The sequence below is a fragment of the Mobula birostris genome, chromosome 6, assembly GCF_030028105.1.
Source record: "Mobula birostris isolate sMobBir1 chromosome 6, sMobBir1.hap1, whole genome shotgun sequence".
Taxonomy (NCBI): Eukaryota; Metazoa; Chordata; class Chondrichthyes; order Myliobatiformes; family Myliobatidae; genus Mobula; species Mobula birostris.
The window spans coordinates 19,940,671-19,953,902 of record NC_092375.1 but is presented as its reverse complement, the minus strand read 5'-3'; the positions used below and the strand labels follow the sequence as shown (position 1 = coordinate 19,953,902).

Here is a 13,232-nt window from a genome sequence, read left to right as displayed (position 1 = left end):
AATGAGAAAAGCGCATGCCAATCGTTGAACCAAGGAAGGGATCACACAGAAATATACACCACTCATATGTACTGCGTAATAGCTAAATAGCTATAATACACATATAAAGTGCAGTCCCTGCATGCATGCTGTTAAACCAGTATGCACAACTCAGCGTTTGGCTGCAGATCCCACATTCACCACAGCCCCCAGGTCGGACGCATGCGCGCTGTGGCAGGATGCCGTCACCGGGGGCGGAGGCAGTCCGGCGCATGCGTACTGTACCAGAATGCCGTCATCGGGGCGGAGGCAGCCTGACGCATGCGTGCTGTGCCAGGATACCATCACCGCCATGTCGATGTAGGTGAGGGGCTGGGTAGTGTGTTGCGGCAGATATGTGCATCGTTTAGCATTAAAAGTGGTAGGTCTGCACCGTACTTGTCCGGTGTGTTTGTTGGTAGGATAAAAGTTGTCTGAGTTTAGCCCCGGGGATGGGAGGCTGGAGCTGACATTGAGATTCATTTGTATATAACAAACACGAGAAAAACTGCAGCTGGAAATCAAAGTAACACACTTAAAATGTTGGAGGAATTCTGCAGGCCAGGCAGCATCCGTGGAAAAGAGTAAACAGTCGACGTTTCCGGCCGAGATCCTTCACCAGAGTCCTGAGGAAGGGTCTGGACCTGAAATGTCGACTCTTGATCTTCTCCATGAATGCTGCCTGGCCTGCTGAGTTCCTCCAGCGTTGTGTGTGTAAAAAAATTGCAGTTGCTGGAATTGGTTTGTAATCTGTCTACATAAAGTAATTTAAAACACGTTTTTTTGACAGGGTTTGAATTTTCGCAATAAAATGAATAAATTGGAGGAAAAGGCTAAAAGAGTAATAGAAAATGTTGGAAGTTCTCAACGGCTCAGGCAGCATCAGTGGAGATAGAAACTGTCAGTGTTATACGAATGTGGCCCTCAAAGGTGCTGCCTGACCTGTGAAGTTCTTGGAATATTTTTGGACAATTTATGGGTAGATGTGAAACCTGATTGGATATTGGAAATGTATTGGTACCTAGCTGTTGGCCCAGTAACAACTATGGCTCAGCCAATGTGTCGGGAAAAATGATGTCATGTGTAATTTCATATTATTAATAGAGCATCAGTCTTTGTTGGGTTTGTCACAGTGAGTGCTCTGAAATTCATTTATTTGAAATTGTCAATCACTTGTGGCAATTTCCTCTCCATCCCCTATGCCATCTCTTTAGTGCTGATGTTTATGGTGTTACTTCAGCCAATGTTTTCATCAACTCATCTGTGGGGGGGGGAATATGCATCATTTTATTGAATGAATTCTCTCCTGTGTTTCAATATTTAATCAGAAGTAAATGAAGTGGATTCCATAATATCTCTTCATTCCTATGACTAGGTTTGAATTAAATATCTATGCAAGTTGTTAAAATAACTATAATTGAAATATCTCTTTAAGGCTGGCTAATTTGAACAATTCATTAGTATTGAAGGAGAGGAACCTGTTTAAGGTTTAGGTGTGATTTGTTGCTGGGTTTTAGAAATGTTCAAGAGTTATGAATACAGTTCTGGAAATTAAGATGGAGCCTTGAACAGGATAAAGAGGAAGGATCTACTGTTTATTAACAATGGGGCATGGAGTTAAAATAGTTGCTAGAAGAAGTTGAAGAAAAAACATTTCACCTAGAATGTGGAACTTTGCTTAAAAATACAGCAGAGGTAGAATCCTGGTTTCATTTAAAAATTACCCAAACACGCAGATGTGACTTGCAGAATTATGGGCTCACAAATGGGGAAATAGTATTAACATAGTATTAACATGGAGCTTAGAAAAATAGAGTATGGGTAAAATAGAATATGGGTAACCTTAGGTAATTTCTAAGTAAGTATATTTTCACCACAACATCATGGGCTGAGGGGCCTATATTGTGCTGTAGATTTTCTATGTTTTTATAAACATCTCCTCTTGGCCGGGATATACAAAGTGTGCTGATCTTTCCCTTTGCAATTGATTCCATTGATATTTTATTTGACTAAATTGTGCAATTAGTCAATATATCATGGGCTGTAATTTGCCTTTCTGAAGTTCAGCCAAGTGCTTGTCCAGGATCTCCAAAGGCCATTTGAGTACCATTGGTAAATGTTAATCTGTCTGTTTTAGAAATGTACAATGGTGGTAACTTCTCCTTCACCATTACCTGAAAGAGCCATTTATGGATTTGTGCTGTTTCTGGCCTCAAAGTTTGCATTCAGTAAGTACTTTTGTAGGATTTATTAAAAATAAATGAATTCATTTGAAGTCTTTCACCAATTATAAGAAGCAGTTATTGTGTTTCAACTTTGTTATTTTTTACGGCTCCTTCCTACCTCAGTGCCTGTCTTGTTTTCAAAGGTTTCAAAGGTACATTTAATGTCAGAGAAATGTATACAATATACATCCTGAAATGCTTTTTCTTGGCAACCATCCACAAAAACAGAGTGCCCCAAACAATGAATGACAGTTAAGTGTTAGAACCCCAAAACACCCACCAGCAAAAAAAAGTATCGGTGCCCCCTCCCCACCAAGCACTCAAGCATGCAGCAAAGCATCAATAAAGACACAGACTTGCAGTACCCCGAAGACTACTGGTTCACCCGGTATTTGACATTCCACAGGCTCTCTCTCTCCCTAACAAGGGAAAAAGAGGTGTCTCCATTTCACAGCAAGATGGGAGACATAAACAGCTCACTGATTTAGGATGTTAAAAGTCTGTTGTGTTGCTTTTTTCGAGCTGTGCCCAAAGAACTCGGGTCTCTGGGCACACAGCCAGAGATCTTCCGTCTCCAACGACACACAGATTTCCTGCAGAGGCGCCGACCTCGAGTCCACTCGCCTTCAGAGCCACGAAATCCCAAAACTCCAAAGGTGAGCTAATCTTCTAGGCCGTGTCCTTGGCATATCGAATAACGGCCAGACGTGAGACTCCGAGAGCCAGTCCCATTCCCACAAAGATCTGAAGTCAGCATGTAACTCTAGGTTAGGGTCTTCAAAAGAACCCTGAAAGGGAAAAATAGAGATGTTAAAGATAGAACAGAGCTGTTTCTGAAGATGCAAGCAAAGGAGTTGATGTTAGGTGCCATTGTCTCTCCTAAGCTCCTCCTCCTTGTGGATCAATATTGTAAAAGTTTATCTTGAATAGACAAATCCTGAGAAGAGAATTTTTAATTGATCAGGATATTTGACAATAGATATTTAATCCTGCCTGAGCAAAAGTATTAGTTGAATAAAATGTGGAGTAGCAGGTTGAGTTGACTTTTGTTGCTCACAGCTCTGATGTTTACAGCCTTCAACCATGGTGCCCAAAGCATTGAAGGTGAATAGCGGATTAGAATTTAGTATGGACCTGAATTTTCATATAGGTCCAGTTGAGTACATTTGACAATTACTCTTCCTCATTTGAAGGAAACCCATCAAATCAGTAGTTATCTGACACATTTTTATAAAGTGATTGAGTTCATAGATTACTGGTGATTCACTCTACCTTGTACAGTTTTATAAAGGAATATCCAATTCCAGTTCCAGTGATATCGGGTCAGGAGTAAGCTGACTAGCCTTTCACTGAGATTATTGCCAATGTGTGACTTAACTACTTCTACCCTTTGTCCCAGTTTAGTTCATATCTTTGGTTAATAAAAATCAACATCATTTTCTGTTAGTGGATAAATATCCCAAGCTTCTACCACCCTCTGCAAATGAACGAATTTCTAATTTCTGCAAATTCAGAAATTATTTTTAGAATGTGATGTTTTGTCCTTTCAGCCCAAATTGGTTCCATCTGTCTACTCTTTCTGTTCTCATTACTTCATAATCTTCTAGGTTACAGCCTTCCAGTCAGTATACTACTGCATAATCGCTAGTTTATGTAATTATTACTGTTGGTTCCAAACAGCATCTGTCGAAAGCAAAATGATGAATGTTTTCATTTGTTAAATATTTTCTTCTCTCTGCATTAAACCACCTTACTGGGTGTTCCTGGCACTTGCTGTTTAACTTTGTTTGTTGACATCCTTGGAGTTTGATGTAGGATTAAATCTCTAGCATCTACATATATCTTTCCTAAGGTATAGTGCCCACAACAGGTTGCCATACTTGAGATATGCTCTAACCGGAACTATTTTTTAATCAGCTTGCGCTCCATTCCATAGGCCAACATTTCACTTTTCATTACTTTCTACATTTCTGTATTCTATTGTATATGGACACCCAGTTTTTTAAAGTTCCTTACTTTCTAATGTCTCACCATTTAGAAAGTGATTGCCTCCTCTTGGGTACAAGCCCAGTACTCTCATTCCTAATGCTTCATCCACTCATCAAGTAAGAAGAGTGTGATGCTACTGGTGAGATTTCAGAGGAGATCTTTGAGAATGGTTATGAGGAATAATTGCATTGGCTTTTTTTTGAAGCATAGAAGAAGCTGAAGATTGAGAAAAATTTGAAATACATAAAATGTATGAGTGATTTAAGTAAATAGTAAGTCGTAGTCATACTTTATTGATCCCGGGGGAAATTGGTTTTTGTTACAGTTGCACCATAAATACTTAAATAGTAATATGTAAATTATGCCAGGAAATAAGTCCAGGACCAGCCTATTGGCTCAGGGTGTCTGACCCTCCAAGGGAGGAGTTGTAAGTTTGATAGCCACAGGCTGGAATGACTTCCTATGACGCTCTGTGCTGCATCTCGGAGGAATGAATCTCTGGCTGAATGTACTCCTGTGCCCACCCAGTACATTATGTAGTGGATGGGAGACATTGTCCAAGATGGCATGCAACTTGGACAGCATCCTCTTTTCAGACACCACCGTCAGAGAGTCCATTTCCATTCCCACAACATCACTGGCCTTACGATTGAGTTTGTTGATTCTGTTGGTTCTGTTGGGGGAAGTATTTCCAATTATAGAGTGATCGTCTACTAGAAAACATAGACCTAATAGGCAGAAGGGTTTGAGGTATATTCAGGAAAGATGTTCTCACACAGATTAGTATGATTTTTGAACATGTTGTTTGAAAGGGTAGTTGAGGTAGAAAAGATCATCACATTTAATAAGGGTCCCAATGAACAACTGGTGTCATGACTTGTGGTCTAAGATGGAAAATGGAATTTATTTAAATAGCTGTTTTCAGCTGGCATATTGACAAAGTGGCCAATATGCTATGATTCGATTAATGTTAATTGAAATTGAATCATGATTATTTTTGCTGCATTTAGAGTTATTGTTGGATTTGGGCTGCACTTATATTGTAAGTATTAAAAGTGTTTGCATTAATGCTTGAGCATGGCATTAATGAACACAGAAAGAATGGAAAGAAAATCATAGATAATATTTCAGCCTGTATATACTCCCCCTCCCTCGCAAAATGAAAGTAATCATATGTGAAACATCCGCATCTTGGATCAAACTGCAGTTGCTTGTGATCACATTATGGTGCTAAACTAAATCTGGATCACGTAATTTTCTTATTAACTTTGCTAATTTCTTGATGGTGTTGGAGCATATGTAATTAATGAGTAATTCTTGGATATTCAAATCATTTAACAGGGCAGAATTAAATTTGCTTATGATATTAGATGAGGGTGGTTGCTGAAACAGACTTCTGATGTGATTCATTTTTTTTAAACAGTGTTTTATTATACTCACTTAACAGTTCTGTATTTAGTATGGGCGTACGTTCCAGAATCGTGGTTGCACTCTGTGGGTCTCACCTATTGGCCACAGAAGTAAGTGTCATTGAATTTATATTAGTAATCCGCGCTCAATAGAATCTGCATGCATACAGTTTATGGTATAATTCTGACTGAGTATTGAAACTGGAATGGTGTCAGTTTTGATAAGAGTTTGCTTGCTTCAAAAATTTTTTTGATGTGCCTAATTTACTGATTTGTTAGATGAGGTGAGAATAACCCTCTTTAATTTACTATATCATTGTGCTGCAAATTTAACAGAAAATTTGCAAATTTTGAAGGGTGTCATTACTTAATCCCTTTACATATACTGTCATTTGTGGGAACTTGTCCACAAATGATTATCACCAACAGATGTTGTGAAATTTGTTGTTATGCGGCAGCAATACTTTACAATGCATAATAATGAAAACTGTAAATTACAGTAAGTACGTGTTTAAAAAGTTAAATAAAATTAGTGCAAAAAGAGAAAAAGTAGTGAGGCAGTGTTCATGTGTTCATTGTCCATTCAGAAATCTGAATGCAGAGGGGACGAAGCTATCCCTGAATCAAGTGTGCGTGGGTGTGTTGAGTGTATGCCTTCAGGCACACTAAACACACATATTTATGTACAGTTGACAAGTATCCATCTGAAGTGGCTGTGATATCTTGAGGTGAAGAGTAACTTTGGATAAATGTAGATTATTTCTTCTAGAATAGTTACTTTTTCACTAATCTAAGTAGAGGAGCGATGTTTGCTATGTAATGTTTCTGTTTTACCTTACGTTATTGAAGAACTTTACCCCTGTATGTAGAAATGTGAATAAGCCGGTGATGTGTAAGGAGTTAAATAAAATTTTATATTCATATGCAGAATCCCAGTATCAAAATTTTATTTAAAAAAACAGGTTCTGCAGTTTTTTTTTGCATTGTAACACAATGTGAATTTAGTTTCAATTTAACACGATACTAATATTTTCCTTAGGTACTGGGCAGTGGCTTTGCCTATCTATCTTCTTGTTGTCATAGTCATTGCTTATATTTTACTCTGTGGAGTTAACATGATGAGCACACCTCCACTTGACTCTGTAGATACCATCACAGGTGAGTTTGAATGTGAAACCCAGCAAAGTGGTAGAGTGGTAATTGTAGAATTTTGTGATCACTAAACAACTTAGTTGCTTCCTTACATTTGGAGTAATTTACTGTATTTTAAATTAAACAATAGAGATTTACTGCAACAAAATAGTATGGAATGTCTATTTGATTTTCTGGCAAAATAGTCTGTGTTGTTTTAGGAATGAAAAGTAGTCTTCTGGTTTATAAACATAGCCTTTGGTTCCAGTTATGACGATTTTATGAAAAGTTGAGGTGTGTAAAGTAAAGCTCAAAGTGCAGTTTTGTTCATTGAGAACTTCCTTGCATATTTTTGTAAGCCCTAGTTTCATACTGTGAATATAAGAATATTGAAGGAGATCTTTTTTTTATTAATTTTTTTATTAATTTCTACATTGGAACAAAAAAACCCACCAACAAAAAGGAGATTTATACAGTGCAAAACCAATGTGTCTGATGTACAATTGATAACAGTAAAGAAAAAGCACCCAAAATAAAATCATATAAACTTAGTTTCCACCCCACCCTCCACTACGCATTCCAAGCGAACCATTACGATATAAAGAAAAGTTAATCAGCTTTTGTCGCCACAGAGCTATAAATATTTTAAAAAAAGTGTATTGCCTACTACCTAAACTATAATATATTTCACAGTCTAATATCTACTATTCGTGATAAGTTAGTGACCTTGAGGCGTGCCCCCTTTGATAAAAGTAGAACTGCCTGGGAGCATGATTTAAATATTTCTCTGTCCGACAAGGTTTGGGGTTCAATTCTTAAGTCAGTTAACTCAACCTCTTTATGTGCTCGCCACTGCCTTTTGCAGTTCAAGGTTGTACATAGGGCCCATATGTCCAAAGCCAAATTATCGCGGTTCTATTCTGATATTAGTCCCTTTTGTGACAAGTGTATGGTGGGCGAGGCTTCTCTTATCCACATGTGTTGGGCTTGTCCCAGTTTGGAGAGATGTCTTTTTAACTTTATCCCATATCCTTAATTGCCATTTAGAACCTAACCCTTTGATTGCCCTTTTTGGCATTTTGGGTGAAGTTGACATGCGTTTGAGTCCGACTAAACGGCGAACATTGTCTTTTGGCTAGACGTTTAGTTCTTCTTAGGTGGAGAGATGTTGCCCCACCCTCTCATGCTCAATGGCTTAGAGACATTATGTCCTGTTTAGACTTTGAGAAGACTCATTATTCACTTCTTAATTTGGACATAAAGTTCCATAAGGTGTGGGGACCTTTTCTTGATTATTTTCATAACTCCTCTTTAGATTAAAGGTTTATCTTCCTTTTTCTTTCAGTGTATTAGTCCCTTACATCCAGCTTTCTTTTCTGGTTAATTTTTATGGGTTTTTTTATGATGTGAAATATATTATAGTTTAGGTAGTAGGAAATCTTTTTAAATTTATAAGTTAGTTTAATGCAGGAGAGATGACTTCATCGAATTTAAAATTCAAATTTAGTGATTAAGACAGGCTAATAATTTGGGTTATCCATGAGATTGGGCTATTGTTCTAGTGACAGTGATCAAATCTCACCACAGTAGTTGGAGAATTTAGATTCATTTAATTAACAAAATAAATATGGATTTTAAGAAAGGTAATATTCAATAATAGGAACCATGAAAGTACCAGATTCTTGGAAAGAGTAATCAGATTTACCAATGTCCTTTCTAGAAGGAAATCTTTGGCCCAGTTTCTGGATACTTATCTGTAGTTTTTTAAGCCTATAGCAGTAGAGTTGGCATAACTTTCTTGCAGTCAGCTAGACTGAACCGTCAGTTGTTCAGTGAGGCAATTCATCAAAATTTTGCACAAGCCTATTCAGTGATGCCCAAGAATAATACTGTATTATTAATTTCTCTAAGTTAGGAATGTTAAATATTGTGTGCTAAAATTTATTGATATTGCAGTGCATACATACCAATGAAGGATAATTTGTGCAGTGTTTAATATTTATTCTAACTGACAATTTTTATAGTAATGTGGCTTTTCATGAACACTAAACATCTGTTATAAGAAAGGCATTTTTCTTTACAGATAGTTATGCAAAAAATCAACAGAGCAAACCGTACGTTGAAGGAGCAATCCCTGGTCTACAAGATGTTTCCATCAGTGAAGTGAATCGAATTTTCTTTCTTTCTACACCCTGTGAGGCAGCTGGTGATAAGTCGGTTACATGGCGGTCACGTGCTGCAAGGAATATGGATGCTTCTGCTGAGAACACCAGTCAAACTCCAGACCCTTGAGATGAAGTGATAATGCTGTCACCAACAGGCATTTATTCTGTAACTCTGTGAAATTTAAAAAAACACCACATTTTTAGAAAACAGTTACATTTTAACTTCCACTAAGGGATCCGTAGATACATGTACTATACTGTATGACAGTGTGCTTTAAAAACCATGTCATTCTCAGACTGTGGTTTGTACCAAATTCAAAACTAGACTGTGTTTATAAGACCATCACTTGGGTTGGAGAATGATTGACCTGAGCTTATCTGTTTAATAGCTATCAATGACTTGCCAGAAGTTGAACTTATCATCTTGTTTGAGATAATTAGGCATGTCAGGTTTGTGTTTGATATGGAATTTGCTAAAGTGCAGAAAGTGAGAGAAGTTTAATAAGTTGGAGGTGTTACTGTGCCAAATGTGTGTGAGTTCTTGTAGAATTAGAGATAATCCATGAAAGTTACCTGCACTCCAAACTGTCTTTTTGTTCAACTTTGCAATCATGCAAAATGTTGGAAGAACTCAGCAGGTCAGGCAGCATCTTCAGAAATGAATGAACTTTCAACACTTCAGGCCAAGCCCCTTCTTTAGGACTGGAAAGGAAGGGGGGGATATGCCAGAATAAAAAGGTGGGGGAGGGGACGGAGGCTAGCTAAAAGGTGATAAACTAAAATCATAAGACATAGGAGCAGAATTAGGCCATTCAGTCCATTGAGTCTGCTCCACTATTCCATCATGGATGATCCCAGATCCCACTTAACCCCACACACCTGCCTTCTCGCTATATCCTTTGATGTCCTGACCGATCAGGAAACGATCAGCTTTCCCTTTAAGTATACCCATGGACTCAACCTCTACCGCAGTCCGTAGCAGAGCGTTCCACTGATTTACTACTCTCTGACTAAAAAAAAATTCCTCCTTACCTCTGTTCTAGATGGGTGCCCCTCAAATTTGAGTCTGTGCCTACTAGTTCTGGATAGCCCCACCAAAGGAAGTATCCTCTACACATCCACCTTGTCCTTTCAACATTTGGTAGGTTTCAATGAGATTCCTCCGCATTCTTCTAAATTCCAGTGAGTACAGGCCTAAAGCTGCCAAACGCTCCTCATATGTTAACCCCTGCATTCCTGGAATCATCCTCGTGATCCTCCTATGGACTCTCTCCAATGGCAACACACCCTTTCTGAGATTTGGAGCCAAAACTGTTGACAATGTTCTTAAGTGTGGCCTGACTACTGTCTTATAAAATCTCAGCATTTTCTCCTTACTTTTATATTCTATGCCCCTTGAAGTAAATGCCAACATTGTAGTTGCCTTCTTTATCACAGACTGAACCTGTAAACTAACCTTCTGAGTGTCCGGCACAAGGACTCCTAAGTCCCTCTGCACCTCTGATGTTTGAACCTTCTCCCCATTTAGATAATAGTCTGCACTGTTATTCCTTTCACCAAAATGCACTATCATTCATTTCATTCCATCTGCCACTTTTATGCCCATCCTTCCAATTTGTATGTCCTGCAATCGCATTGCTTTCTCAGTACTACCTACCTCTCCACCTATCTGTGTATCATCCGCAAACTCTGCCACAAAGCCATCAATTCCATTAGCGAAATCATTAACAAGTAATGTGAAAAGTAGCAGTCCCAGTACTGACCCCTGAGGAACACCACAAGTCACTGGCAGCCAACCAGAAAAGGCTCCCTTTATTCCCACTCGCTTCCTCCTGCCACTCCACTACCCATACCAGTATCTTTCCTGTAACGCCATAGAATTTTATCTTGTTAAGCAGCCTCATGAGTGGCACCTTACCAAATGCTTTTGGAAGATCCAAGTAAATGACATAAACTGTCTCTCCTTTGTCCACCCTGCTTGTTACTTCCTCGAAGAACTTTAATAGATTTGTCAGGCAAGATTTTCCTTTACAGAAACCACCCTGACTTTGACTTATTTTATAATAAGTCTCCAAGTACCCTGAATCCTCATTCTTAATAATAGACTCTTAACACTTTCTAACCACTGAGGTTAGGCTAACTTTTACCTTTCTCCCTTCTTAGAGAATGGAGTGACATTTGCAATCTTACAGTCCTCCAGGACCATGCCAGAATGAAGTGATTCTTGAAGGATCATGACCAATGGATCTTATCTCTTCAGCAACTTCTCTCAGGCCTCTGGGATGTAGTGATAGGTGAAACCAGGTGGGTGGGAAAGGTAAAGGGCTGGAGAGGAAGGAATCTGATAGGAGAAGAGAGTGGACCACAGGAGAAAGGGAAGGAGGAGGAGATCCAAGGGGGAGGTGATAAGCAGATGAGAAGAGGTAAGAGGCCAGAGTGGTGAACAGAAGAGGGGGAGGCAGAGGGAATTTTTTTATCGGAAGGAGAAATCAATCTACATGCCATCAGGTTGGAGGCAACCCAGGCTCATTAATGCATTGGGTTGAAGGTCTAATTGGAGATGAGAAAGAGGAATCCTGGCCTCCTTTGATTTGTCTATCCATCCAGATGGTGAAGGTGAGCAAAGACAGTTGGCCACTTCATCAATCAAGTACTGTACACCTGCCATGTTCAGTTTTGTGTCTGTAACTACAGTGTGCCTGAACTTAAGGTAATTTGAATTGAAAGTAATCCTGGACTGCTAATAAGCATACATTTGAGCTGTTGCCAGCAGGACAAGCATCTACAGTTGCTCCTTTTATTGAACGTGGTACTTTGTTAAATATGGATGTGTTTCCATCCTTCAGACCACAGCATGGATGCACCATATCATGAAGTACCACAAGTTGTAGCTGCAAGACCATAGCAATAACTGTTATTCTGGCTTCTCCCTCCCCCCCAACCTTCTGTTCCAAATCTGCTGAAGGACCTTGGCCAGAAATGTTGTCTGTGCATTCTCCTCCATTGATGACCTGCTGAGTTCATCCAGCATTTTGTGTGTGTTGCTTAAGGTCTCCAGCATCTACAGAATCACTTGTGTTTACCGTAGCAATAACTATTGACTACTTTGCATCCCAGCCTTTAGCTGACATTAAGACCAGGGTGTTCAAGTGTTTAATCTTATGTTTTCTCCAGGGATATTTTCTTGTAATTATTATCTCAAAATTAGCCTATATGTTATACAGATTTGGGGTAAAGTTGGCAGGAGAAAATAATGAAAAACCTGATCTTCCAATTAGTAGCATTCATATTCCTTCCTAGTTACGCAAATACTATACTACTGGACTGCTGCAAGCAATTATGGCCAGGTGAGGTCATTGTTCGAGACAATGGTAGTGTGTTAACAACTTTGAAAAGGAAGTACAGCTGTTCTTTCAACAATGCTTGCTGTGAATACAGTTAAGCATTTTCACTTACACTATCTAATATCTGATTGGAAGGTATGATAGCAGTGTACAGCATTGTCTTATTCTTTGAACTTCAAAATTCATACAGGAGGAATCAATAAAGAAGCAGATAAATGAAAATAGGACAAAATTGCTCTTGGGTCTGAATTGCTAGGGCTAAAATGCAGCTCCTGAGATGGTGAATTTTGAGTTTTGGTTCAGGAAGGAAGGGAGGAAATCAAATTTCGGTGCGGTTTGCAATTGGGATCCTGATAGGGAGGAGAAAAGAATCAGGTGCATTATGGTCATCATTTTTCTGCCCATAGGTCTTGAGTAAATAGCCAATCTCTGATCATTCAAAGTTTATTTTTGTATTGAAAACACAAGAAGCTCAATAAAATGAATTATGAAATGTAAATAGGTATGAAGAGCAAATTCAATTTAATAAAAGTTTTTAATCAGATGATTTTAGTAATAAGTTTTTTTGAATTCATTTTTCATCTAGATCTGTTTTATGAACAAAAGAGCAAGTATCTGACATCTAAGTTTACAATTAACAACTTAAATGAGAATTTTATTTTAACGACTGCAATGTAGTATGTTGGTACAGTGACTTATTTTGACAAATGATTATGCTTTTAATTAATAGCATTTTTCCTGTTTTAAGAAGAATTTTTTTGTTGGCCACTGGATTGTTGGTTCATATTATCAGTAAAATAATTTGTTTTTAAATAGCTTCTGGAAAATATTTGTGTAAAGTGGCAGAAAGGCTATAACCCTAGATGTAAATATTGGAAGTTTACTTGATGTCCATTGTTGCAGAAGATTTTCTGATGATTACAAGCAGTAGATTTCACTTGAGTTTCAGAA

General features: G+C 38.3%; 1 protein-coding gene across 4 annotated transcripts; it reads left to right on the top strand.

The window, feature by feature from the left end:
- Nucleotides 1-278: 278 nt before the first annotated feature.
- Nucleotides 279-12,833, top strand: pigp (phosphatidylinositol glycan anchor biosynthesis, class P). 4 transcript variants are annotated; one of them, XM_072259959.1, is made up of 5 exons: nt 279-339; nt 2,156-2,246; nt 5,680-5,752; nt 6,681-6,799; nt 8,856-12,833. In XM_072259959.1, the coding sequence occupies exons 1-5, from the start codon at nt 301-303 to the stop codon at nt 9,062-9,064; spliced, it is 531 nt and encodes a 176-aa protein (XP_072116060.1). In that variant the 5' UTR covers nt 279-300; the 3' UTR covers nt 9,065-12,833. The 4 variants fall into 4 exon arrangements, with proteins under 4 accessions (XP_072116060.1, XP_072116058.1, XP_072116062.1 ...); XM_072259957.1 differs by having other exon boundaries at nt 5,656-5,752; XM_072259961.1 differs by having other exon boundaries at nt 288-343; nt 5,656-5,752.
- The last annotated feature ends 399 nt before the right edge of the window (nt 12,834-13,232 follow it).

Bases quoted from the DNA above. Each gene is read 5' to 3' on its own strand.
- pigp (XM_072259957.1), top strand. From the start codon at position 301: ATGCGTGCTGTGCCAGGATACCATCACCGCCATGTCGAT. The intron at 340-2,155 runs GTAGGTGAGGGG...TGTCTGTTTTAG, and splicing joins ACCATCACCGCCATGTCGAT to AAATGTACAATGGTGGTAAC. The intron at 5,753-6,680 runs GTAAGTGTCATT...TATTTTCCTTAG, and splicing joins CTCACCTATTGGCCACAGAA to GTACTGGGCAGTGGCTTTGC.